Source organism: Epithele typhae (assembly GCF_022376455.1).
Source record: "Epithele typhae strain CBS 203.58 chromosome Unknown BXZ73scaffold_2, whole genome shotgun sequence".
Classification (NCBI taxonomy): domain Eukaryota; kingdom Fungi; phylum Basidiomycota; class Agaricomycetes; order Polyporales; family Epitheliaceae; genus Epithele; species Epithele typhae.
The window spans coordinates 639605-663211 of NW_025954193.1; the positions used below are offsets into that span (position 1 = coordinate 639605).

The window sequence follows — 23607 nt, forward strand, 5'->3', positions numbered from 1 at the left end:
GGGATTGCCAGTGCGTCGGTTGCCATCGATGGCAACTCCAGCGGGATTTTTTACTCTGTGTGGGAGTGTACACATGAAATAACCTAATTTACACCGTCCCTACGAGTCCGCGACATTCTTAGTCCATGGGTATGTCGGGTCTAGACGGAGTCGCGGAGCCCCAACGTGAGATCTTGACCATCGACGTGCCCTCTCACGGCAAGGCGAGGAAAGCCGAGAGCATGTTGGGGAAGTTCGGAGTGCCGCGGCCCGTGATCGGGTCCCACCCAGGCGCAGCGGGGAACCCATCGGTCCCACACCCGGGGTTCGTGCCGTTCGTGATGTCGTTGAAGGCATCGTTGAAGGCAGTCGAGTACAGCTGTGGACGGACACACACCAATCACCAACGCTCAGCTCTCCATTCGCGCGAACAGAGGAGACACGTACAGCAGGGTTGATCCAGCCGACTGCGCTCTTGCCTGCGGCGATGCGCGCGTCGTTAACGGCGGCGACAAAGGACGCGAAGATCGGCGCGGACGCGGACGTGCCGCCCGTCTTGACAGTCCTGCCGCTCTCGATGATGATCGTCGGGAACCTGAGCGGTAGGGTTAGCACAGGGAGCACGCATTGCTGGACGACACACACCCGTTGGCTGAGACGTCCGGGTACGCGCGGCCCGAACGGTTGAAGACGTCGGGGCCGTACGCGGGCGCGAAGTCCGTGATGTACGTGTTCACGAGGTCGGCCTGGAAGGACGGCATCGCAAAGTTGTTCGAGAACCCAGCGCCAGAGGGGAACGCGAACGTCGCGGATTCGGGGTCCTCCACCTGGGCAAAGTTGTCAATGGTGTTGACATGGTGGAATATGCTACTTCGGAGCTTACACTGTTATTGGTTCCGACCTGCGTCGCGCCCACGGCGGTGACGAATGGACACGAGGCTGGGAACTGGCCGACGAAGGAGCCCGACTCTGCGAACGCGGTGAGCGTGCCGTTGACGAGGCATTCCTCGGCTTGTGAATAGCCGACACCGCCATCGCCAGAGGAGACGACGAAGGTCATCCCGGTGAGCGTAAGCTATGGCAACAAGTCAGGTCATGAGCCTCGGTTCTGATGGTTGTGTCACACGAACTAACCTTTCCGATCTCCGTACATTGCCTCTGAATCGTGGGTGAGATCGTGGGGTCCTGGATATCAGGGTTGAGATGGTACGAGATGGATACGACGTTGTACGTCGGGATGTCTCCACAGCTTGAAAGCCCTGCGAGTCATGGTGAGTGCCTTAGTGGCATTAGAAAGGAGGAAGTACAAGTCTCACCCTCTCCCGCGATCGGTTTTGAATTGCAGAATTCAGCGTCCAAAGCCGCGAGGAACTCATCGACTGTTGGAAGTTGTTGACATGACATCCATAACAGATCATCGAGGCGCTTACTAGGGTCCCTGCTCTCTGTTCCAACTTGGTACAGTTGAAGGTTGATGCTGGAGCCAAGGAGACCCATCATGAGCTCAATGTCCAGGGTGGCTTCCCCGAGGTCAGCTGCCCCATCCAGGTTTCCTGTAGAACTGAGGTTAAATATTTGATGTTAATCAGAAACAAATGATTGGAGCTTTCCTCCATCAACGCTGTTGAGAATGGGAGACTTCCCAACTTGGTCGGGTCTGAACATCTGGAAGAACTTATCCAGGTCAGACTGCTGGAAGGCTTCGCCTTGCAGTTCAACTATAGGTGGGGACTTAGCACTCATAACCGCTCATACAAGTGGCAACCGAGGCTACTTACACACCGAAACGTTGTTCTGGTTCCCGGTTACGAGCGTGTAGTCGAAGTTGTAGAGCGCACGGAGACAGTCAAGGGTCACTGCCTGATCACACCCGGTCGCCTCGAGCTCCTTCAGTTGAGCCGCCTAGAAACCACGCCGTAGCGTTATCAAGCCGACAGAAATATGTGGTACAAGAAAACACCCACCGAAACCGGGATCTTTGGCGCCCCAGACTCGTGCGCCGCCTGCGAAATGGAGGCCGCGCGCTTCCCGTACCGCGTGGCCGACAACGAGGGCAAGTTGAAATTAGTCGACGGGGACACAAAGTCGACGTGTTCCGCAATCGTCTCGGGCAGCGTGTACCCGTCGTGGCACCCGACGCGTTCCTTGCCGTCCTCGTGACGATAGACAAAATACTCGGCGTCGAGCAGGCGCTCCGCTTCCGCGACGCTGAGAAGCAGACGGATCGCGTCACCCTTGGGTGTGAGCTCGACACGGTCAGGTTCGATCCCGTGGTCGGAGACGAGCCACGAGTGCACGGCATCGACGGAATCCTGAGAGGGCCTGAACGTCTTCGCGACCTGGGAGGGTGTCCAGTGCTTGCCATAGTTGGGGGACGCAGGGTCAGCGATGTCAAGGAGATACGACTCCAGGTTGTGTACGTTGGACTGCGCGAGGTTGAGCTTGACAGGGACCAGGACTTGCGGGTCGGCGCGGCGGTGAAGAGACCAGCCTCGGGGGACGGCACGCGAGTGAGCGCCTGGGACGACGGTAGCCGCCACGGCGACAGCGCAGAGGACCCACTGGACGAGAGACATGGCTGAGGATGGTCGGTGAAAGCACACGGTTGCTTGTCTGTCTTCTGAGGCGTTATATAGGCGTTCGCTGGGGGCGTGGTGGGCAGTTATGCGCACCTGGGAAGCATCTGCTAGTTTGGCAATTCATTATCACGACTTCGTGGTCCGGAAGCAAAGATAGAGATAGGGCCGCTCTACATGCGATACCCAGGCGGCCCGTCGCGGCACCAAATCACGCCAACGTTCGATGGCCATAGTCCATGGGGCGTGCAATCCTATCAGCGCTAGACGTGTGTTTGAATCCTATGACATTGAATGGGTTAAACACATAGGCGCTCATACGTCTTATGCAGCCGAGGGGTGTGAACTCACCATGCGGAAGACTTCCAGTGTGACCAGGGGCAGAAAGTGATTGACGAAGAATTCATCTCGCTTGTGGGGTGGCGATTTTTGAGTGACGCCATTCGTTTCGCCTGTGACGCTTGTCCCGCGCAACGACCCGCCAGACAACGAACAAGACCATGGGACGGTGGACCCCAATGGAGACCTGTCCAAGCATCTGTATGAATATGAATGTTGTCCTTGGTGGAGTGCATCTTGACCGGCTGCTCATCAGGGAAAAGAGTGACTACGGCAGGGCCAGGAAACCCACAAGTAGATTCTCAAAGTCCGGGGTTCCAAGCCCTGTCACGCACCCCATCTCGGGGCCGCAGTGGATCCTTCTGTACCGTGTCCTGCGGTGGTTCTCTTGGTAGCGTCGTTGAACACATGGACAAATGCGTTTGAGCACAGCTGCGAACAACGTCGACGTCAACGCGGTATCTTCGACGTCAAAGTACATCTGCTGTTTAACTCACCGCCGGACTTATCCACCCTCCCCAATTGCTAGCCGGGCGCTGTTGATCGTGGAGATGAGTGCCGCTGATGAGGGTAAAGTTGATGTACGCGCTTAAGCTTGTCACGAAAGGATGTCAACCACCATAGAGAATCCGGACCGAATGGCATCAGAACCGATAACGGAATCCACCGGTCATGGATACCTGAACGTCGAGGCGTCTGGGAACGCGCGTCCAGACCGATGGAAGGTTCTGGCGGGCTTGGCGAAATCCTTCAGGTTCCACGGTCGGTGCTCGGGGGGTTGGTATCGTGAAGCTGCTGGAGGCCCCTCCGCCGGACGGAAATCTGGGCACATCGAGTCAATTTTCATGCCCGAAACAGGCTGTGCATGTGGTGCGTACTGAATGCCCGAAGCCAACTGAGGTCGTGGCAACAGCCGTCACGGACATGACGCGGGGAAGCCAGCCACGAAACTCCCACCGGATTACCGCTGGAGAGAGCTCCAAAGACAATGTAAAGCTGGTCATCGCTGAACGCAACTCCATTGTCGCCGGACGAAACAACTGCCGTTACTCCCATGGGGCTTATCTGTTGACAGGCAGGAGAAGTTGGGAATGTGAACGGCTCATGCCTTCCTAATATCGGCGCATTGCATTAGAAGCAGCGTCGTAATCTGCGGATCCTGTACGTCAGGAAGCGTAGAGCAGGATATGAATACCACGTTAGCAGCGGGCTGATCACCGCAATCCGTGAGACCTGTCTATTGTCTTATTTAGAGCTAGTAAGGCGTGGGTATTGACGTGCCTATCGCTTCCGGGCCGTCGAGGTCGCGATACCGTGCCCAGAAGCTCGGCGGCTGCATTGAGAAGGCATGTTAGTTCTTCACAGGCGCTCTGGCATCGATGCCCTGAACGAACCACTATTTGGATCCAGTACCGCCCGTTTGTGGACGAGTAAACCCAGTAAATTCAGCAAGGTCTGCCTTGGCTGTGGCCTAAAAACCCAGTGAGTATGGGTGCTCGTAATACTGTAGCTTATACATACCGCCGACTCAGTTGGTCGGGGGCGAACGAAGTACAGGTCGGACTGTTGATAGACGCTCATGCAGAACTCTGCTATCGATTCGCATGAGACGCACGAAAGCCTCACAATAGATATAGGAGACTAAGTCACCCATGGGTATGCGGGCCGGCTTGAGTACCTCGTCGGAAGCGGTAAAGTTTTCGTTGGCCAGAATGGAGTCGATATGATGGGATGCGTGTTCCGGGACCAAAGTGCAAATTGTCTGGCTGCCCCTCAAAGCGCCGTTGCAAACATTGTATTGAACTTTCAGGAGGCTCTCTGCGTGTGCCACGGCAACATCGACGATCCAAGACCTTCCGTCGCGCGAGGACCGGATGTCGTGAATTTCGGCGTCCTATTCGACGGTTTAACCAGGCTTTGACGGCGAGTGGTTCATTTTCGGAGGGTTTAGACATCTCTGCGATGCGAGCACGAGCCAGTAGGAGCCTCGATTGGTGGACTCGGGGTTTGCGATAGAAGATATGTGTCCAGATTGTGGAGATTCTGCTGCGCAAGGGAGATCCTAAAGGAGGTGAATGTGTCCGGTTCAGCGCGAGTGATGAGAGGCCAGTCCAGTGGGGGTTGGCCGCATGGGTCGACGAGGCCACTGTGGCTATTGCGAGTGGGAGAAGACTGGTGGCTAACATGGAGACGACGTGAATATAGGAGCCCGTTTGACCTTGTCGAGTACAAATACCTATTGGGAGCTGCACGCGCCAGGTGCGAATGTTTGGAAATGCTATTCAGTGAGAACAGTGGCGCCCACATAAAACATACTAGCTGCGGCGACATAACCTCGGGACTGCTTCCAGCAACAAAGCTCGTCGGTTATGTTCACAGCTTCCTAGCCTTTCGAAGCAAATGACGTTGATAGAGCGCGTGTTGCTGGTGCTGATGCACTAGCTGTGTTGAATATGGAGATGACTGGCCTCCCTGCGATCATATCCCTCCCTTGCCGTAGCTAGAACTGCCAAGGAATCTTGAGCAGGCCACTTATGAGCTGTGCTTGCCGACGATCGGCTTCGGCTGGACGGGACGTCGAAATCATGGTTAAAGACGAGAAGCATACATATGCTACTGAATAATGATCATCCACGCAAGAATAAAGTAGAAGAGACTGATCACTGATCAGCAAACGATTGACGAGGGTTCAAGTACTACTCACAGAAGGGGGTAGACCGCGAGCAATATCCTCTGGGGCTCGATTTTTGTCCCATCGAGGAAGTTGACAGACGCTGTGGCAAGACATGAGCACAGGAACGACTATCGAGCGAATTACGCACCCCAGACACACCACGCCCAAGCCGCCAAGGCGACAGGGATGCGAACGTAGATAAGACGCACGAATGTTGACACTAATGCAGCGATATCTAGTGGAGCAACGCAGTAGCCCAACACGCAGAGCCCTTGGAAAAACGACCTGAAGTCTCTGTTAGTGCAAGGAAGGTTCGTGTAGTGCCGCGGACGCACACTCTGCCCCCAAGAAGCTGCAGAACGCGATTCAGAGCGTGGACCAGATGATTTTGAATTTTCTCACCTTCGCCTGAACGGTTACCACCAACGAACCGACCGCAATAATGACAACCACGCTGGTGAAAACACCCAACGACTGCGTAGCGGGGGCCTAGAATAACGTAAGCTTTATATCACTCGTTTAGAGAGGGTGGTACTTACATTGATACTAAGGATGATACCTAGCATGAGACATAACACGAGGGGTCCCCAGAGATCCCATTCCCTGAGATGCTGGTTTTTAAGACATTGCATGAAGTGGGGGTGACGGCAAAGCGTACTTGAGCAGATCTCGGTTGCCCCCTTTGGGTGGGTACAACACTTGAATGAGCTTGACATAGATGGAGAACGCGTCTCGTCCCTAAAGAAGTCTCAAACGCCACATACATGGTCGGGAGTATGGATGGGACGCACAATAGTCGTTAGGACGGGCTCATCAAGGGTGTCTGTTCCCGTATGGCTGCTCAATGATCAACAGCTGTTGCGCGTAAGGCAGAGAAGACACGCACCGTGTCTCTACTCGAACTCCACCGACCATGCTACGATCCCCCTGCGCCGACCTGCCATTTACTGGCGTGCCAATGGTCCCCGAGACAGACGACGACCCGCTTGGTTGCGCCAGTTGTTCTGGTGCCCTTGACTTTCCCTTGTCCGGCTGTGGTGATATAGGACTTGGTGCGAGACCTGGGTGGGTGAATCCCGGGATGTCCTCCTCGTCGATATCATCGTCTAGAAAGCGCACATTTCAGCACCAATCATGCTTGAAAGCACGCCAAGTCTTACCGGCCTCGATGAACTGAGAAGTAGAAGTGAGGGGAGTAGTCACCTCGTGGTGCTCTTGGTCTAACCGCTGCATTTATGCGTAGGCGGGCGAGGGACCGGTATATGGGGGAAGGATGAAGTCACTAGTAGGTCTAGGCTCGCTTGCTGGCTTCCGCGCGTGGGCGCTCACGCGCCTAATTCGAGCGTCAGTGCACGTGATCGATCCGACCCTAAGCTGACGCGTCGCGCGCGATGTGAGGAAGTGCGCGGCACTGACGCAAGTCCTTTCCTTCGACGCTCACCAACCCCTCCCTCTCATCCGCCGCCACTTTTTCTCAGACACCATGGTGCGCCACGTCGCTCATGCCTGTGATCTCAGCAGTCCCTCACCCCTCTGTTTCAGGGCAACACCTCGTCTGGTGGAATGCCTGGCCAGGGTGGCCGCGGCCAGGGAGACCAGAAAGACAAGAAGGATCAAAAAAAGAAATGGGAGCCACCTCTCCCGACGAGCGTTGGAAAGCGCAAGAAGAAGAAGGGCCCCGACTCCGCGTCGAAACTACCCGCCGTGTCCCCTACAACCCGCTGTCGGTTGAAGCTGCTCAAGATGGAGCGCATCCAGGACTACATGCTCATGGAGGAGGAGTTCATCCAGAACCAGGAGCGGCTTAAGCCCGAGATCACGCGCGAGGAGAAGAACGAGGAGGACCGCACCAAGGTCGACGACCTTCGCGGAAGTCCCATGGCCGTTGGCACGCTCGAGGAGATCATAGACGACGACCACGCCATTATCTCCACCGCCTCTGGTCCTGAGTTCTACGTTTTCATCATGAGTTTCGTCGACAAGGACCTCCTTGAGCCCGGGTGCCAGGTTCTTCTTCACCACAAGAACCAAGCGATCATTGGTGTTCTTCAAGACGACGCCGATCCTATGGTCAGCGTCATGAAGTTGGACAAGGCGCCGACAGAGAGTTACGCGGACATTGGTGGTCTGGAGCAGCAGATTCAGGAGATCAAGGTGCATATTCCCCCGTGTACACTCTTGGTCCTAGTTAACAAGCTGGCAGGAATCCGTGGAACTGCCCTTGACGCACCCCGAGCTCTACGAGGAGATGGGTATCAAGCCACCGAAAGGCGTCATCTTGTACGGTGTCCCTGGAACTGGCAAGACGCTTCTCGCGAAGGCGGTTGCCAACCAGACGTCCGCGACTTTCCTTCGCGTCGTCGGCTCCGAACTCATTCAGAAGTACCTCGGTGACGGTCCCAAACTTGTGCGCGAATTGTTCCGTGTTGCGGAGGAGCACGCGCCGAGTATTGTGTTCATCGACGAGATTGATGCTATCGGTACAAAGCGGCAAGTATTGGTCTTCTCTGTCTTGCGAGTCTTGACTTACTTGCGTCTAGATACGACTCAACATCGGGTGGCGAGCGTGAAATCCAACGTACCATGCTTGAACTCCTCAACCAGCTGGATGGTTTCGACACGCGGGGAGACGTCAAGGTTATCATGGCCACCAACAGGATTGAATCTCTCGATCCCGCCCTGATTCGGCCAGGACGTATCGACCGGAAGATCGAGTTCCCTCTACCAGACATCAAGACGAAGCGGCATATCTTCAAGTGAGTCACCTTCGTTTGAATTTCATGACCTGTGCTGATTCTTGGACAGGTTGCACACATCACGCATGAACCTGGCGGAGGACGTCGACTTGGAGGAGTTCGTCACTACCAAGGACGATCTGTCGGGCGCCGATATCAAGGCGGTGTGTACCGAGGCTGGTCTCCTTGCATTGCGTGAACGACGGATGCGGGTCACGAAGGCGGACTTCACGTCAGCAAGGGAGAAGGTCAGTTTTGCAGCAACGAATACTGGATTTATGACTGACCTGACCATGCTGCAGGTGCTGTACAGGAAGAACGAGGGCACTCCAGAAGGACTCTATCTGTGATCTGTATACTGCCGCTGTCGCTGTTATTCTATCTTTGTTCTAGTTCTGGATCTCAAGCTTGTTACCTTGAGCACCAAGGTGTCACCTCAGCCTTGTGTTGTCCAGAAAGTCATGATGTGCCTTCTTACGTTCTCAGCCTGTCCTTGATGACAGTGGGGCTTCAGCATCATGCATAGGGAAATTCAGCGATCATGGAAGCTGGCGGCAAACATTTCCTCAGAAGACGTTGTATACTGAAGCATGCTTGACTGCACCTGACACTCCGTTCTTTCGGACGGCAAGTCTATCCAAAGCTTGATACGTGTGCCTGGTCTCGTGTGACCGTTCTAGGTATCGACTCACTGTCAGATCCCCTGTTCTCATGCATCGGAATGAAATGCCGGTTACGCAGCGCGTTCGTGCGTCGTGCGTCTCTTTGGGACGGAAACAGACACAACAAGACGTTCCGTAATGAGGGTCGTGGTCGCTGCCAACGACAAGGCGACCGAACGACGCCCAAGCAACGGGCGATGTCGCGAGACAATGCACACAGAACGCGCCGGGGCAGGAGACAACGTACAGATGCGACCATGTGAGGTCGGAGCGGTGTTTATGGTATCGCGTTCACGCCCGGGCTCTGATGGTGGCGCCGCGTGCTCGACAACCAAGGGTTACTCGGTTTGGGGCCTGACATATACCTACACCTTCCTAGCATCTCTCTCGTCTGGACTCTGCCTCTCGCCACCCCCTCCCCCGGTGCCCCAAGGCGTCATCCCATCCCCATGTTCGACACCCCGCCGACGCGCTCACCGCGACAACGTTGGCGCTAACACCGACGCGACGCGTCCCCGCCTTCATCGGCCCAGTGGCTCATATTCGCGGCATGGAGGACGCGCATCGATGCGGGCAACCGCGACGCGTGCAATCCGCTTTCCTTCACCAATCTCGATGCACTAAGGCGCGTACACCGATGTCGTGATGTCGTGCGCAAGGCTGGATCCAGTATCTGTCCGCTGATCTGTACAGTGACCATCAACAGAGATAGTCCCGTCACCGTTATCACTACGGCCCTCGAGCCTGGACACACGTCGGCGAGGGGATCCGGTGGACGTCGATGCCCGTGTGCCGGATCCGCATGCAAGGAAAAAGTACGGTGAGCGCGTCTTTCTCCACCTCGACGCGCCCCTTCTCTGGTCACATCGCATCTCCCCACGACACCCACAACTCTTCAAGTGAAGTCACCCACTGTGTCTTGATGAGGCCCACCGCGATCAACACGAGTCTGGCTAGCGACCCCGGGCGGGTCTATCAGCACGCTGGGCGCGGAGCCTGTGACGGGGGACGCACACGGGACGTGGCGTGAGAGGAAGAGGCGCGCCGCGTCGGGGCGACTGGCGAGGGCAGCATTGTCAGGTGGTTGACGGGTAAGCGGGGCGATCGGCGGGGAGGCGGGCAGCCGACGCCATGGACGCGTCGGCCGTCGAGGCGGGGCGCGGGCGCAAATTGACGGAACGATCTCTGGGCGGCTATCTACGTCGGAGGGCGGGGATTGGCTGAGACGCCATCACGAAAGAGCCTGCCCTCAACTCGGAACGTGGCCGGGGTTCTCGCGAGGGGCGGTCATCACAGGACCGTCTCCCAGCGCCTGCCCTCCCTTTGTCTCCTCCCATTGTCCTCCGTACCCTACCCCGCCTCGCTATATTAACCACACCGCCTCTCCTTCAACCTAGGCCAATATGCACGAGCAGTGTTCTGCTGCTGTCCCTGCTATCTCTCTCGTCATGCCTCACCCCGCCCTCCCACGCCGACGGTCATCCATGCTCTCCACTGGCTCCGGTCCTCACACTCCTCCGCCTCGCGACGCACCCCTTCCTTCCTTATTCTCACCCGCGTCAAATCGGAAGAGTTCCGACAGCTGGAACAGTTCAATCTACGACGGAGCAGATGACCTCGAGTGGGAGTGGAAACCAGAGCAGACGCGTCTGTTGTCTAGGGTATGTACCATCGACGCGTTCTTTTTTCCCCCAACCACTCTGGCCCCTTTTTGTTCGCGTTCCAACCACTCCTCCACTGTCCGTGACGTGTTTTCTGATCGGTACGCGTGACCAGACACTAGATGCGTTACCTGCCCATCTGTTGACCCCCTTCAACGGCCCCGTACCTCCCTCCAATCTGCTCGATAAGATCGCGAGGGGAGTCAGCGCACGAAAGGGCCCGGTTGAATGGCCCCATTCCCTTCGAGCTACTCGGGCCAAGATCGTCGAGTTGGCCCGTCTCCGCGCGAAGGACGATACCGCTAGCGATACCATTGCCGAGGAGGAATCCACCGATCCTGAAGGCCACCCCAACACGAACGACAAGGGGACCAAAAGACCCCTCTATAGACAGTCCAGTATGGATTTCATGCAATCCCCCAAGCTTGATACTGCAGGCGACGCGATATCTCGGTAGGTTTGAGCGGCTGTTTATGAGACCTCGGCTAACGCATAACGTAACATAGCCTCACCTACCGCCTGCAGCATACTGAACGTATGATTCTAAACCCCGCCCACCCCTTCCTTCGCACGTCACCCCACCATCGTACCATCGCCCTCTCATCCACCGCGAGCTCTACGACCCTGAACTCCCAAAGCTCCTGTGGCTCTGAGTCCCACCTTCCACGGCTGCGAAGATCTCTGTCTTCGATTTCGAACACCTCCGACCAGCCCGGGATGGACCCGCGGGTTCAACGCCTTCGCCGCACAGAGTCGTTCGCAGGCTCAGCGCTGTACCCACCAGGGTCCCCGCTGAAGTGCGCGCCGTCCTTTGGTTCGCTTTCACGGCGGAACTCGGACCTTATGAGCGTCGATTGCTCCAATCGCTCCGACGTCACTACATCGGACGAAGAAGAGAAAGTACGGAGCAAGAAGGCGAAAAAGCCCAAAGTCAAGCCCTCCTCTCCCACTCCCCCGCTTCTATCACCACTCACTTCGCCTGTGAAGACGAAGCAACTCCGTCGGACCACGAAGCACATCTCCAAAGGCTCCGTTCACGCGCCCGCTAAGGACCTTACTCGCCAGGCCCCCCGTACCAAGCTCAACGTCCGGCAGAACCCCAGCATTCTAGGCCCTGAGCTTCCCTGTGTAACCGCCCCCACCTCGCACACTTCGCAGCCTCCATCCCCAATCAGGTCCCGTCCCCGCAAGGTTCCATCTACTCATACGCTTTCTGCTTCCAACAATACGCCCCCATGCCAGACTCCGGCAACATCGTCTCCCAGAACCCTCCGTCGTGTGAGAGGCGTCCCAATGGGCCATAAGACCGTCGGCAGGAAAATCTCTTTCGGCAGTCTCCCGACGCCTGAAGAGGAGAACGTTGCCTTCGCCGCCGGACAGGGCCTTGGGAGCGCTTTTCAACTTCGTTAACTGCTCGGTCCCGTCTGTAGTCGAGGCTGATTATCTCCTGCTTCGCTTCGATCGACTCCGCCCACCTCTGCGAAAGTATCCCTCAAGACGTGTACAACCATCTCTCATTGATATCACTCCCACTCCCTATTCTCCATCATCTCTCTCCCGTGCTGGCCCGCCAAATCTGCCCCACGTCCACTCATTGAATCCCATCTCTGTCTCCTGATATCGCTCATCTCACACTCCCTCGACTCCCCAAGATATCGCCCACACTCACGCTCCTTCGCCCAAGAACACCCACACTCATTCTACCCCCTCGGAATTCTTATCACATCCCTATCTCACTCCCTCTCTAGCCCCATCCACGCATGTCTCGCCAGGTCGAACTCCCAGCTGCAGAGGGTCCGTGTACCGCGCGGTGTATATACCAGCGTCGCTGGTTGTGCCATATGTACAGTATGCCCTTTTGCCTTGTGTACGCTCTGCTCGTCTGCCCTGCTGCTTTGCTTCGTTCAGAACACTTCCCATGTGCTAATGCCACATTTCGTGTTCAAAGTCGTTTTGTTCAACGTGTTTGTGCCCACTCCGCACCCCCATCCCCTCGTACTGCGTACTAGCTATCTATTCCTGAAGACTGCCGTCGCCCATAGTCGCTCCACGTGCATGCGTTTTCATCGCCCAGAGGCTTTATGACGCTCAAGCCCTTCGTTCTTGTATATACGTATTCATCCTCTTCGCTGCCCTTTCTGCTGTCCACGCCCTCTATGGGAACCTTTGTGTGGTATCTCGCTGTTTTCGCTCGCTCGCTCCTGTTTGCTGTACATGTACCCTGCTTCAAATGCTTTCCACCGTTGCAACGCGTCTTCAACGGCGTGAATTAGCAGGCCGCACTGAACGTCGCCAGGTGTGACATTCGGACGCAACGCGCAAGAGAGGACGTCCGAGAACGCTTCATAGGACGCAAGAGCAAGCCACGGCGCATCTAAACGAGAGGCCGAGTACAACGACATAACAGCATCTGAGGTGCGTCGCCACGGAGCTGCGCGGCGAGAACGCATGAGCACTGTCTAGCCCGAGGGCGCGCACGAAGCGGTGGGAGGGACTCACCAGTGCTCATACACCCGCACTACGACGCCTCCTCGGCAGCCGCTGCCCTCCGCGCCGCGATCTCTGCACGCTTCTTCACGAGCAGGGCCTCGTTCCGCTCGTTCATGCCGTGGAGGGCGTAGCCGGCGGCGCCGAAAACGCCGACAGCGATAGCGTGGCCCGCAGGGTCTGGTTAGAGCATCCACGCGTGTTTCGAAACGAAAGGGTACGTCGGGTAGTTGGGTAGTTTGGAGGTACCCGGCGATCCGCGAGTGCGAGGAGAGGAACGGGAGGACCGGTCAGCAAGTGGGCTAGTTGGGGGGTGGGGTGTCGGGCGTGGGGGACGTACTTTCGAAAAGGCCGCGCCGCTGGATGCCGAGCTGGCCGACGCGCGCCGCGAGCCCGAAGAGCGAGAAGCCGGCGACGGTGGTGAAGATAGTCATCGCACTGGGGGAGTGTTGTTGGCGTTTGGCGGGAGCGCTGCTCGCGAGACTCGCCGAGGCTTGCGGCGTGTTTCGCACGATAAGTACAGGGCGTAAGTGGCTGTTAGAAAATATTGTTATCGCACACTAATGCCTAATAACGCCCACACAGATAAGCGCCAGGGGTCCAGATCTCGATTAGAGGCCCAAGCATGCAGGGTATCATGCAGGCCCACTGGTCGCCACTGCCCTTCCACCTTTGTCCCCCTCGCCACTCGTACACTCTCCCGCACAAGAGAAATAATGGACGCTGGACCATCCTCTGTTCCCGCTGTCAGCCCCGACTCTGAAAGCATCACCTCAAAATTCAACAAGGCGAAGGACCTGAAAGCGGCTGGAGATGAGGCATTCAAGGCGCAAAACTGGCAGGGGAGTACGTCGCATCACACACTGCTATATTATCCGATTTAACCTCAACGTTGACCGACTTGTGCCCCTCGCAGCTCTTCTAAAGTACCACGAGGTGAACTCGGACAGATTGCTAACTATAGACCCGGGGTACTAACGCGCCACTCGCGATCTCCAGGCTCTGCTCTACTTGAAGGGTCTCGACAAGTACGTTCTACAAAATGCCCCCTCTCTCTGTGCGTGTCCTCACCAGTGGCGCGATGTATTAGGAATGCGACGCAGAAGGCGCTCGGTGCCCCAGTCCCGCCCCCGCCACCTGTGGATGCTGCGGCTTCACAGGACGAAAAGGTGCTCACTGAGGTGTGTGATACATTTTACACCCTGTGTATGATATGTATGAAATGGCGATGTGTTGGGATCGCAGGTGGACCTGCTGCTGGAGAAGATCTACTCGAATATGGCTCAGGTTCACCTCAACAACGGGAGGTGGAAGCGAGCTATCGAGACTGCGGACAAGGTGAGGGACATTGGGTGATCTGACTTGTGCGACACCTGACGTGTGTCTCAGGCGTTGTCTCACAACAAGAAGAACATCAAGGCGATGTTCCGCAAGGCGAAGGCACTGAAGGAGCAGGGATACTTCGAGAAGGCTGAGGAAGTCCTCAAGAAAATCCAGGAGGAAGGCGACGACGATGGTCGGTTGTATATCGGTTCGAGTTTTTTGCGATGCTGATGGACCATTTGCGCTTCACAGAGAAGGAAGCTGCTGTTAAGGAGATGGAAAGCGTCAAGGCGGCGGAGAAGGCTACGACGGCGAAGCACAACCAGAAGATGAAAGGTGCAGTGTGTTCTGGGATGTTGCGCATCGATATACTGAAATGTTTCGCAGGCTTCTTGAACAAGGAGAAGGTGGATCTGACCCCTAACTAGACCCTGTGCTCCAAGGGACCGTTGTCATCGCTTTGATCTCTTGTACTGCTACCGCATATTCGCTCTCTCCTGTTGTATGAAAACCCTGTGCTACTCCGGTTCTAATTTGTTCCCATGTGCCTCTATCGATCTCCATACAGCGTGCACACTGCACCTCTGAAGCCGTGGCGGCAAGAGTAGAGTATTCGACGCGTGACGTACTGGCACGTGGTCGCGTTTTGTTAGAGGCGCCATTGGGACGGCGCGCGTCCCGCCTTGACCGGTTGACCTCTGACCATATCCATCGAGCTGCCCCATGCCCTACCCGGAACCCGTTCGCGCACCAATTACTTTCAGAATCCTCCAGGCGTACTTTCCTGTGGTACGCACACTCAAGGAACACCTCGATCGTATCACTGTGTCCGGTTTCCCTGCATCGAGTTTGAGCTCAGGCCAACTTGACGCGCTTCTTGAGACTGCCTGTGTAGCTAGTTCAGTCGACAACCATGGCAAACAGTTCGCCCGCACGCCTCCTATGTCACGCATGCAGGATGTAAGTGCTCACTGAAGCTTCAGACACCTGGTCACTGACCCCCTCTAGGTGATAGAGCGTGCGCGAGAGAAGCTATTTATCAAAGCGAAGAATGGACGTCCTTCCAACATCATTACAGCCGGTTATCGAAAGGTACGACCGGTATGATGGTAAAACAACTTTGTGCTCTTCTGACCAGGCGCATGTAGGCCAACCAACAAGATACGCGGCTCGGAACCACGCGTGTGCCTCTGACAAACTACTTCGTCAATACCATCGTCACTGCACTTGAAGGCCGCGATTGGGAAGAGCTATTGCAACTGTGAGTCACAGGGCTGATCGGGGTTCTATAAGTGCTGACTTGGCTACTAGAGTGGGCGAAGATGTTGTCTTCCATCTTCTGACGGAGACAGCCGTCTTTCTCCCATTGCCCAATGGCTGCCTGTGTCAAGTAACTGGAGACCCCATTCTTCACACCAAACCTCCCACGTTTGGATTTGCGCAGACGAATACAGATCCTCAAAACGCTCAAGATCATACGAGGTCCCGTGGGACGAAAAGGCGCCACCTTGGTGATCCCGCTGGCCCACCCCCGAAGCGGGTTCAACGTGCCCCAGGTTCGGGTGCACAGCGAAGACCAAGAAAGCAGGCATGTGTCGTAGAGAGGTACGGATACGAAGCGCCATGCTCTCAACGCCCCTTCTGACTTGTTTTGAGCAGGGTATCTCCTGCAGATGTTGCTTTGGTCCGTGCAAGGATGTTCTACGCCCGTCCGGCGTTTGTGCCACACACCCGGAAAATTCTGGTCGGCCTGCCACCAAAACGTACGCCTGGAGTCGTCCCTGCCGAAAAAGCGCTGACAGTGGTCTCATAGATATCCTCAATCGCATATACCCTTCCTGGTCCATCGAGGACACCGGCTCCCTGCATTTTGACTCACGTAATCAGATGGGGCACGCTCGACATCTGGCGAAATACGTGTTCCCCAGGCAGTATGGACTTGGAAATCCATTCGAGATGTATGCTTCGCGCAAGTACTATGGTCTGGGATACCCAGACTGGCAGGATCGAGAGGCGGAGCTGAAGGTCAGAAGCCGTTTGGACGGTCTTGTCACCTCATGCTTACCTGTTTGAACCACAAAGCTCAAAGGGCCGTGCAAGACGCCAAAACGTCTCAAGCATGTGCTGGACATTCTTGAGAGGATGACTTGGCGACATCGGAAATGCAAGTACAAGTACTTGTTAGACCTGACCTGCCCATCGAAGGTAATGTCCTGCAATTATTCTAGTGTCCACAATCACTCTCGGCTGACAATCTTCGGAGGTAGCTTCCTCAACAAGATGGCTCCCAGCTCGAAAGCAGCATCATACTGGTACGCACTGCCATCGTCCATGTTCGTTTGACTGATCATTGCGAGAACATCCGCAGGAATTAATGTCAGAAATTTCCATTCAACCTCGGACACAAGGCTCCGCTTTCGACACCAGCATTTCTCTGGATTCTTCCGGACGACCTATCATTTCCCATATGTCGGCATCACCAGCGAAACGCCAAGCTAAGTACAAGCCTCGGTTCGCTGATTTCGCGTGCAACACAGGAGAGGTACGCGTCAAAGCACGTCGGACATGAATTCGCCTCCCGCTCATGTGTTCTGGTCAGGTCATTCGATACGCAATGCTGGTGACCAAAGCGGTCATACCCGCCGCCTTCTGGGGCTGTCGTAGCAACTTCGCTGTGATCATGCAGTGTACAATTTCACATTGCTGCCAGCATAGTCAGTTACTGATTTCCCGTAGGCATCAAGCACATAATTGGTGCACGTCGGTATGAAAGTCTCTCGGTACACAATGTTCTCCGGAAGTTTCGTACATCCGAATGTGAATGGCTGATGCCCCACACCCCCGGAGCACTCGAACAACATCGCGTCTCTATGACCGATGCTCTGAAAAGGCGAGAGCTCCTGGAAGACTTCGTGTTCTGGTATATCGACGGATTCCTTATGCCGTTGTTGAAGGTAACACCGTGCCTTATAAATGGATATTGACACTGACTGTGGAATGGCAAAAGACCACTTTCTACGTCACAGGATCCTCCGCATACAGGAACAAAATACTTTACTTCCGACATGATGACTGGAACACCTTGTGCCAACCACTCGTAGAGAAACTCAGCACCGACACTTTCAGCAAGATCGAACAGGTCCGTCGTCACGTGAAGGCTCGGTACGCTCTCACTGATCTATCATAGCACGAGGCGCAAGAGATCCTGCGTCAGCGGAAGCTAGGCTTCTCGTTCGTGCGACTGCTGCCGAAGGAGACGGGTGTGCGTCCAATTGTGAACCTCCGTAGGCGGGTAGACAAGGTAAAATATAATGCTTCACGAGCAGCTCCGAGCAAGACGCTGATATTTCTCTAATCCAAGGGAGGCTATCAAACCGGACAGTCTATCAACCAAATCTTGCAATCTGCATTCCAAATTCTGACATATGAGAAGGTTAGTTTTCGCGAGCCGCTTGTCACGCCGTTTGACGCCCCATTTCACAGGAGCGAGAACCGGAGCGCTTGGGTGCATCAGTTTTTGGACATAGAGAGGTTTATGCGAAGCTCAAAGCATTCAAGACGAGATTGACAGGGGGGAATCCTAAAGCTAAGCTGTAAGTTCAAATGGCGCTGTCCCTCATAGGACTACTCATCAGGACTGGCTCAGACCTCGACTCTACTTCGTGAAGGTCGATGTCCAGGCCTGTTTCGACACGATCGAGCAAACGAAGCTTCTAGCCATTTTGCGAGATCTTGTGTCAGAAGTATGTCACTTTGTGTGCAACTAGCAACTGTCGTTGACGCCTATCGCACGTAACAGAACGTATACATGGTACAGCGGTACGGCGCAATCACTAAGGCCGGGGAGAAGATCCAAAGAAAGTACATCAAGAAGGCTGTCCCCGAAGATGACCAACCTCATTTTCTCGTCTACGCAGCAAGACTGGCCGAGCTCCTGCGTAATACTATATTTGTGGATCAAGTAAGCTGACTGTTCAGTGTGTTTATGGTATCTTACGAAAAAGAAACAGGTGGTTTACCCTTTCTCGAAGAAGCAAGAGATTATCTCCCTGTTGGAAGAGCACATCACCGAGAACATCGTAAAGATAGGGAATGACTACTTCCGCCAAGTAGTGGGCATACCACAAGGATCTGTGCTGTCTGCAATATTGTGCTCCTTCTTCTATGGCGACCTTGAGCGAACAAAGTTCAAGTTCACCGAGGACCCTGACTGTGTGAGCCCCGGACCGACCCAGATATGTTTCTTTGCTGAACCATGTACAGGTGCTCATGAGACTGATCGACGACTGGTTGTTGGTGACGACCAGCTGCTCTAAAGCAACCCGTTTCTACGACATGGTATCCGAGGGTGCGGCACCATAATGCAAGTGGTCAATATAGTGCTGACAACAACTCGTAGGTCACCCAGAGTACGGATGCTTCATATCGAAAGACAAGAGCCTCGTGAACTTCGACCACCCAGCTCTTGTGAACCTAGTAGATCCACGGTCGAAAGGTAAGCTTTGAGCTTCGTTTTTACTGAGTCACACATCTGATAGTACAACGCAGTGTTCCCGTGGTGTGGGTGTTCAATCAACATGACCGACCTCTCCATTACGGCAGACTACTCGCGTTACCACCCGACATGTGAGTTACCCCACGCCAGATCGAATTCACTGAGTGGCTCACATAACTTCAGATCTGCAAGATTCACTGACCATCGACTTCGGTCGACGTCCAGGAGCCACATTCACGTATAAGATGATGCAGTGCGTCGTTTTTCAGTCTTCGTCGTAGCTCCTGGCGGCTCATGTCGCACTGCCAGGCTTGCCAAGTCTAAAAGCCACATCATCTACACCGACTCTACTCTTAACTCCCGATCCACGGTCCACGTGAATCTCTACCAGAACTTCGCCGTGCTCGCCATGAAGATGCACCATTACCTACGCCAGTGGGGCATCAACGTCGCCAAGCACCACGCGTTCGTCCTCAGTCAGTCCGAGCCCGCCGCACTCCACATATCGACTGACCCACGTCCGGCCCGTGCTAGAGACAATCCGCCAGTGCGTGCGCTTCGCGTACATCTCCGCAGCGAGCAAGGGCACGCACACGCTCGCGAAGACCCACGGCGGCCGCGTCGACCTCCGTGCCGGGGACGTCACCTGGTCCGTACCCCTCGCGAGCTGAGCCTCCAGCCGTTCCTGCACTGACCACGCGCTACCCCAGGCTCGGCCTGCACGCCTTCCACACTGTGCTCTCGCGCAAGCCGCACGCGTACACGCGCCTGATCAAGACGCTCCGCTTCGAGCTCGCGCTGCCCAAGCACCGGCACTGCGCTCGGCGCTTCCGAGCCGTCGTCGCCGAGGGCCTCACCACGCTCACTTTGCTGTGCTTCTGAACCGTTGGGCGATGAGCTCTTCGCCGTCGGGCACGGATTCGCGGGAGGCAAACAACAATTAGTCCAGGCGGGCGTGCATACATGATATACCACTGATACATATCCTGTGAGGATGGACGGGGCGCGGGGTGGGCGGGGCGAGGTGGGACGCAAGTGTAGGTAGATAGACAAGACGAAGGGCGGGGACCTGCAGGAATAATAGTAGTCTTCTGTTCGTGCGTGGAACAAAAGGGCACTTCGGGCCGGACAGATAGACGGTTACGAACGGAGTGTGAGAGAGACGAGGGGGACAGGGACGTGGACTGTCGTACAACCCGGGCTGAGCGGGACCAACGCATAGAGTCAAGAACAAGAGGTATATGCGGCAGAGCGCGCGGGGGGACGGGCGGGACGGCGTCGTGACAATGTGACTGGGGAGAGGGAAACAGGACAGGATACAGAAACAAGACGAGAATAAAGACCAGACGTAAGGATCGTGTAGGTGTGGGCAGCGCCGGAACTGGACGGAAGGAGCGTGTGAGATGTTCGTGGGAGGACGTCAGACGAGAAGAAACCAATAACCAAACAAAGCGAGTGCGCCAGGACGAAGGAGAGGGACACGTTCATCGCTTGGTGAAGATCTTGTTGAGGAGACCAAGCACCTTGGGCACGTTGAGCTGGACATACTCGAGGTCGAGCAAGTGCTTGTTGTCTTTTTGCTACAGAGCAGAGCTTTATGTTAATGACGCTCGGGGTTGTTTGGGAATACTACTGACCTTCTCCAGGAGATCGTCGATATTGAGGTCCATCTCCAAGATCGCCTTCTCTCTGCCCTTGTAGTGCAGCGCGATGATGAATGTCCCCGGCGTAGGCGACGTGAAGTTGAAGTAGATGTTCGGTCGCCGGTTGTCGGGCACATTGCTCTCCACGATGATACCCTCCTTCTCGAGCTGCGCGTGTGTGAAGCGGTACGGCCCGTGCACGACGGGCTTCGCAGGCTTCTTCTCCTTGCCGCCCACAGTGACGACGCCGACGCCAGTGCTCTGGCCCTTCTCCTTGGACGCCGTCAGACGAACGTTCTGAAGGTAAGCCTTGTACTGTTCGAGCTGGCCGCGGAGGTAGTTGTTATGGTCGCAAATCGTCTTGTACACTGCCTCAAGGCTCTTGGTCTCCAGCAGGACTTTCTCGCGCAGGTTCCCAAGGTGGACAAGCTCGGCGGAGACTTCGTCCTGCATGAGCTTGTAGCCGTCCGCGCGCTCGACGATCTTCTGCTCTTCGAGCTCGCGGAGCATCTCCTTGACCTTGATGCCCTTCCGGACTAATGTTGCGTCTTTAGTGGTTGCCGCACGTTCCGCAATCGCTGCGAGGTTGTAGGGGCGCTTCTCGGCAAGTCCGGGAATTGAACGGATGAGCGCGACGAAGATCGACTTCGCTTCCATATAGAGCATATCGCTGGGCGATACAGAATCCATGAGGATGTCCTGCACAGGCGTCTCCCATCGACTGTACAAAGGGAGCTCGATGGTACGGTTCTCCTTCCGGGGGACTTGAGGGGGCGCTGGACCAAGTTCGTCGGTGAGGATGCGCAAATGTTGCTTGTCGTTTGGTGACTGGTGGATTGTTAGCTTGTGTGCACATGCACAAACAAGAGTGGTGCATATACGCACTAAGACTTCGATATGTTGAAGAATAAGAGAATGGGTGTTGTACAACTCGTTGAGAGTAATGTGGATAAGAAGATCCTTCTTCGACAGGGCCATGTATTGGTCCATCTGCAAATATTATGAGCCACTAGTAAGCCGCAAATATTTGCAAGACCGTACCTCTAGAGTGTCGTAGAAGTCACCGACTTCGCATAGGTTGTTCAAGAACTGGTTAATGCGAGCCTTGTTGTTCTCTACGAATGGGTTGAGGGTAATCATGTAGGCTTCCTTCGCATACGATGGCTTGTTGGCAAGGTTTTGCAACATCTTGGCAATCTATACGGACAGTTGAGGCTCATATACCGAACCTTGGCAAGAAATCTACGCACCAACGTCAATGTTCGTCTAGGGTGTTTCGCAGGGACGCCCTCCACAAGCATGTATGCTTGTGGTGTCACGATGGCGGGGTTGATGAAACGAAGGAAGAAAAATCCGCCAATGAGCGAGCAGATAGCATAGTCTGTCGCGTCTGGGTACTTTCTCTGGTAGCCGAACGCGGCGTCAGTGAGATCCAGGGATTACGGAGCGCTTGACTAACCCTAGTAAGACTCCTGATCTGTTTGCAAATCCACCGGATACCGTACGGCACGCTCTCCAGACTGTCCATGATAGTGAGAAGGAAGCTGTTTGCAATCTCCATGAGCATCGTCAACCGAGGCGCGATGATGGCTAGTACATCCGCGTTCGCCTGGGCGATTTCTGGGGCTACACCGCGGGGAAGGTTGGGTGGAAGGGTACCAGTCTCCTCCTCGATCTGCTGAATCATCTGCTCGTACACCTTGACAGGGTTGATCTCCAGGTTGAGGTCCTTGTGCTCGATGAGGCTGTTGATGCGTTCCGCGAGTACGCTCTTCAAGTAGCTCTGACCGGGTCCTCGGCGAGTATAGGTGGTCATCATGCGGGAGACGGGAGTGTTCGCGCGGAGGAGAGAGCCGAACTCGGTGGCAGTCTCGAACTGTGATGAGAGCACGGACTGAAACATTGTCAACAACAAGTGCTCTTCGCGTGACTCGTATTGGTTTCCGTAGAGCGTGAACATGACGGTTTGCAGGAGGGTGTCGATCTCAGTCAAAGAGACGAGACGACATAGACTCGCAATGTGGCGGGGTTCGGACTGGAGGAGGAAGAAGAGGTTGGAGTATTGCTGGAGCTTGCGGTCGTCTGGATGGTTGCCTTCTGTCGCGTCGACTTCCTCGAGATGCCTCTCGACCTCATTTTGCTACAAAGACATGAATTCCATTGGTAACAAAATAGGGAATGACGTGCCCACCTCATCGAGAGCCATTCGGTTCTGAATGAGCAGTCCAATACGAGAATCGAGGAAACGGACATCTCGCTCAAGAACAAAGTTGCGCTTGGACTGGGCCGATATACGAGACTTGAGCTCGCGGAGTCGTTTTTGAGCTAATGGGCGAAGGAAAACCCATACACGCATTAAAAATAGAGCGCGGCGCGAATGCAGCAGCGACATACCGCGTCCAAGCTCATCCTCGACCTCTACATCTTGCTCCGCGGCCATGGAGAAGAGCGCGGTGACAGAATAGCGGTTCGTGTTCCGATTTGTGAGACGACGGGTGGACATGCCGCCAGGGGAGCTGGGGGAGGAGGAGTAGTCGCCGTATGACATCTTGGTGGGAGAGAGCGCGGCGGGAGATTGAGGGTGTGGTGGAGAGAAGAGAACGTCGTCACAGGAGGAAAGATAGATAAGAAAGGGCAGGTATCGCCTGTGACCCGCTCAGAGCGACGCGATAAAAGAGGTCGTGGACGAAGACGAGGACGAGGAGCTCCGGAGCCGTGGCGGGGGGAGCAGAGTTGGTTGGCGCACACTCAACTCATCCGCTGCCAACCTCCCACCGCCTGCGGGCGCCTGTGCATCGACCACCAGCGCCAGTCTCCTCCAAACCCGTCAACGACCATCCGGTCCGCACGACCACGGCCCGCGCACGCTCCCAGCCGTTCGCGCCGCAGTCCAACCACTGCACCCCGCTGCGCGCCAGCATACGTCGACATGCCGTCGGTTGCGACTGGCAATAGCAACGCCGGGCCCCGCCAGCGTCGCGTCTACCGACCGCCGCGCGGTCGCTCGAGCCGAGATTGCATTCACCGGGGCCC

The 23607-nt window shown here is 55.6% G+C and overlaps 7 protein-coding genes across 7 annotated transcripts; 3 read left to right on the forward strand and 4 right to left on the reverse strand.

Annotated features, from left to right (window-relative positions):
• Positions 1–193: 193 nt before the first annotated feature.
• BXZ73DRAFT_96122 (subtilisin-like protein) lies at positions 194–2555 on the reverse strand (the record flags this gene model as incomplete). Its single annotated transcript, XM_048026988.1, has 10 exons — positions 194–358; positions 427–574; positions 625–806; positions 863–1054; positions 1114–1238; positions 1296–1358; positions 1410–1540; positions 1619–1697; positions 1758–1881; positions 1944–2555. 10 exons carry the CDS (start codon positions 2553–2555, stop codon positions 194–196), a joined length of 1821 nt encoding a protein of 606 aa, XP_047883122.1.
• Positions 2556–5507: 2952 nt separating this feature from the next.
• On the reverse strand, positions 5508–6483 carry BXZ73DRAFT_96123 (uncharacterized protein; the record flags this gene model as incomplete). The annotated part of the gene is made up of 9 exons (XM_048026989.1): positions 5508–5550; positions 5599–5668; positions 5717–5853; positions 5904–5920; positions 5971–6057; positions 6108–6171; positions 6227–6306; positions 6360–6405; positions 6455–6483. The coding sequence occupies 9 exons, from the start codon at positions 6481–6483 to the stop codon at positions 5508–5510; spliced, it is 573 nt and encodes a 190-aa protein (XP_047883123.1).
• A 648-nt stretch (positions 6484–7131) lies between these two features.
• On the forward strand, positions 7132–8653 carry BXZ73DRAFT_86684 (26S proteasome subunit P45; the record flags this gene model as incomplete). Its single annotated transcript, XM_048024283.1, has 5 exons — positions 7132–7722; positions 7772–8058; positions 8109–8324; positions 8374–8551; positions 8606–8653. 5 exons carry the CDS (start codon positions 7132–7134, stop codon positions 8651–8653), a joined length of 1320 nt encoding a protein of 439 aa, XP_047883124.1.
• A 1715-nt stretch (positions 8654–10368) lies between these two features.
• Positions 10369–12036, forward strand: BXZ73DRAFT_73332 (uncharacterized protein; the record flags this gene model as incomplete). Its single annotated transcript, XM_048021882.1, has 3 exons — positions 10369–10626; positions 10742–11079; positions 11133–12036. The coding sequence occupies 3 exons, from the start codon at positions 10369–10371 to the stop codon at positions 12034–12036; spliced, it is 1500 nt and encodes a 499-aa protein (XP_047883125.1).
• Positions 12037–13144: 1108 nt separating this feature from the next.
• Positions 13145–13547, reverse strand: BXZ73DRAFT_96126 (uncharacterized protein; the record flags this gene model as incomplete). The annotated part of the gene is made up of 2 exons (XM_048026990.1): positions 13145–13293; positions 13454–13547. The coding sequence occupies 2 exons, from the start codon at positions 13545–13547 to the stop codon at positions 13145–13147; spliced, it is 243 nt and encodes an 80-aa protein (XP_047883126.1).
• Positions 13548–13829: 282 nt separating this feature from the next.
• On the forward strand, positions 13830–14864 carry BXZ73DRAFT_96127 (TPR-like protein; the record flags this gene model as incomplete). Its single annotated transcript, XM_048026991.1, has 8 exons — positions 13830–13959; positions 14030–14049; positions 14113–14141; positions 14204–14294; positions 14359–14451; positions 14503–14629; positions 14689–14772; positions 14824–14864. 8 exons carry the CDS (start codon positions 13830–13832, stop codon positions 14862–14864), a joined length of 615 nt encoding a protein of 204 aa, XP_047883127.1.
• A 5551-nt stretch (positions 14865–20415) lies between these two features.
• On the reverse strand, positions 20416–23122 carry BXZ73DRAFT_96129 (Rho GTPase activation protein; the record flags this gene model as incomplete). Its single annotated transcript, XM_048026992.1, has 8 exons — positions 20416–20511; positions 20569–21402; positions 21460–21564; positions 21616–21771; positions 21825–21977; positions 22034–22714; positions 22766–22899; positions 22969–23122. 8 exons carry the CDS (start codon positions 23120–23122, stop codon positions 20416–20418), a joined length of 2313 nt encoding a protein of 770 aa, XP_047883128.1.
• Positions 23123–23607: the final 485 nt, after the last annotated feature.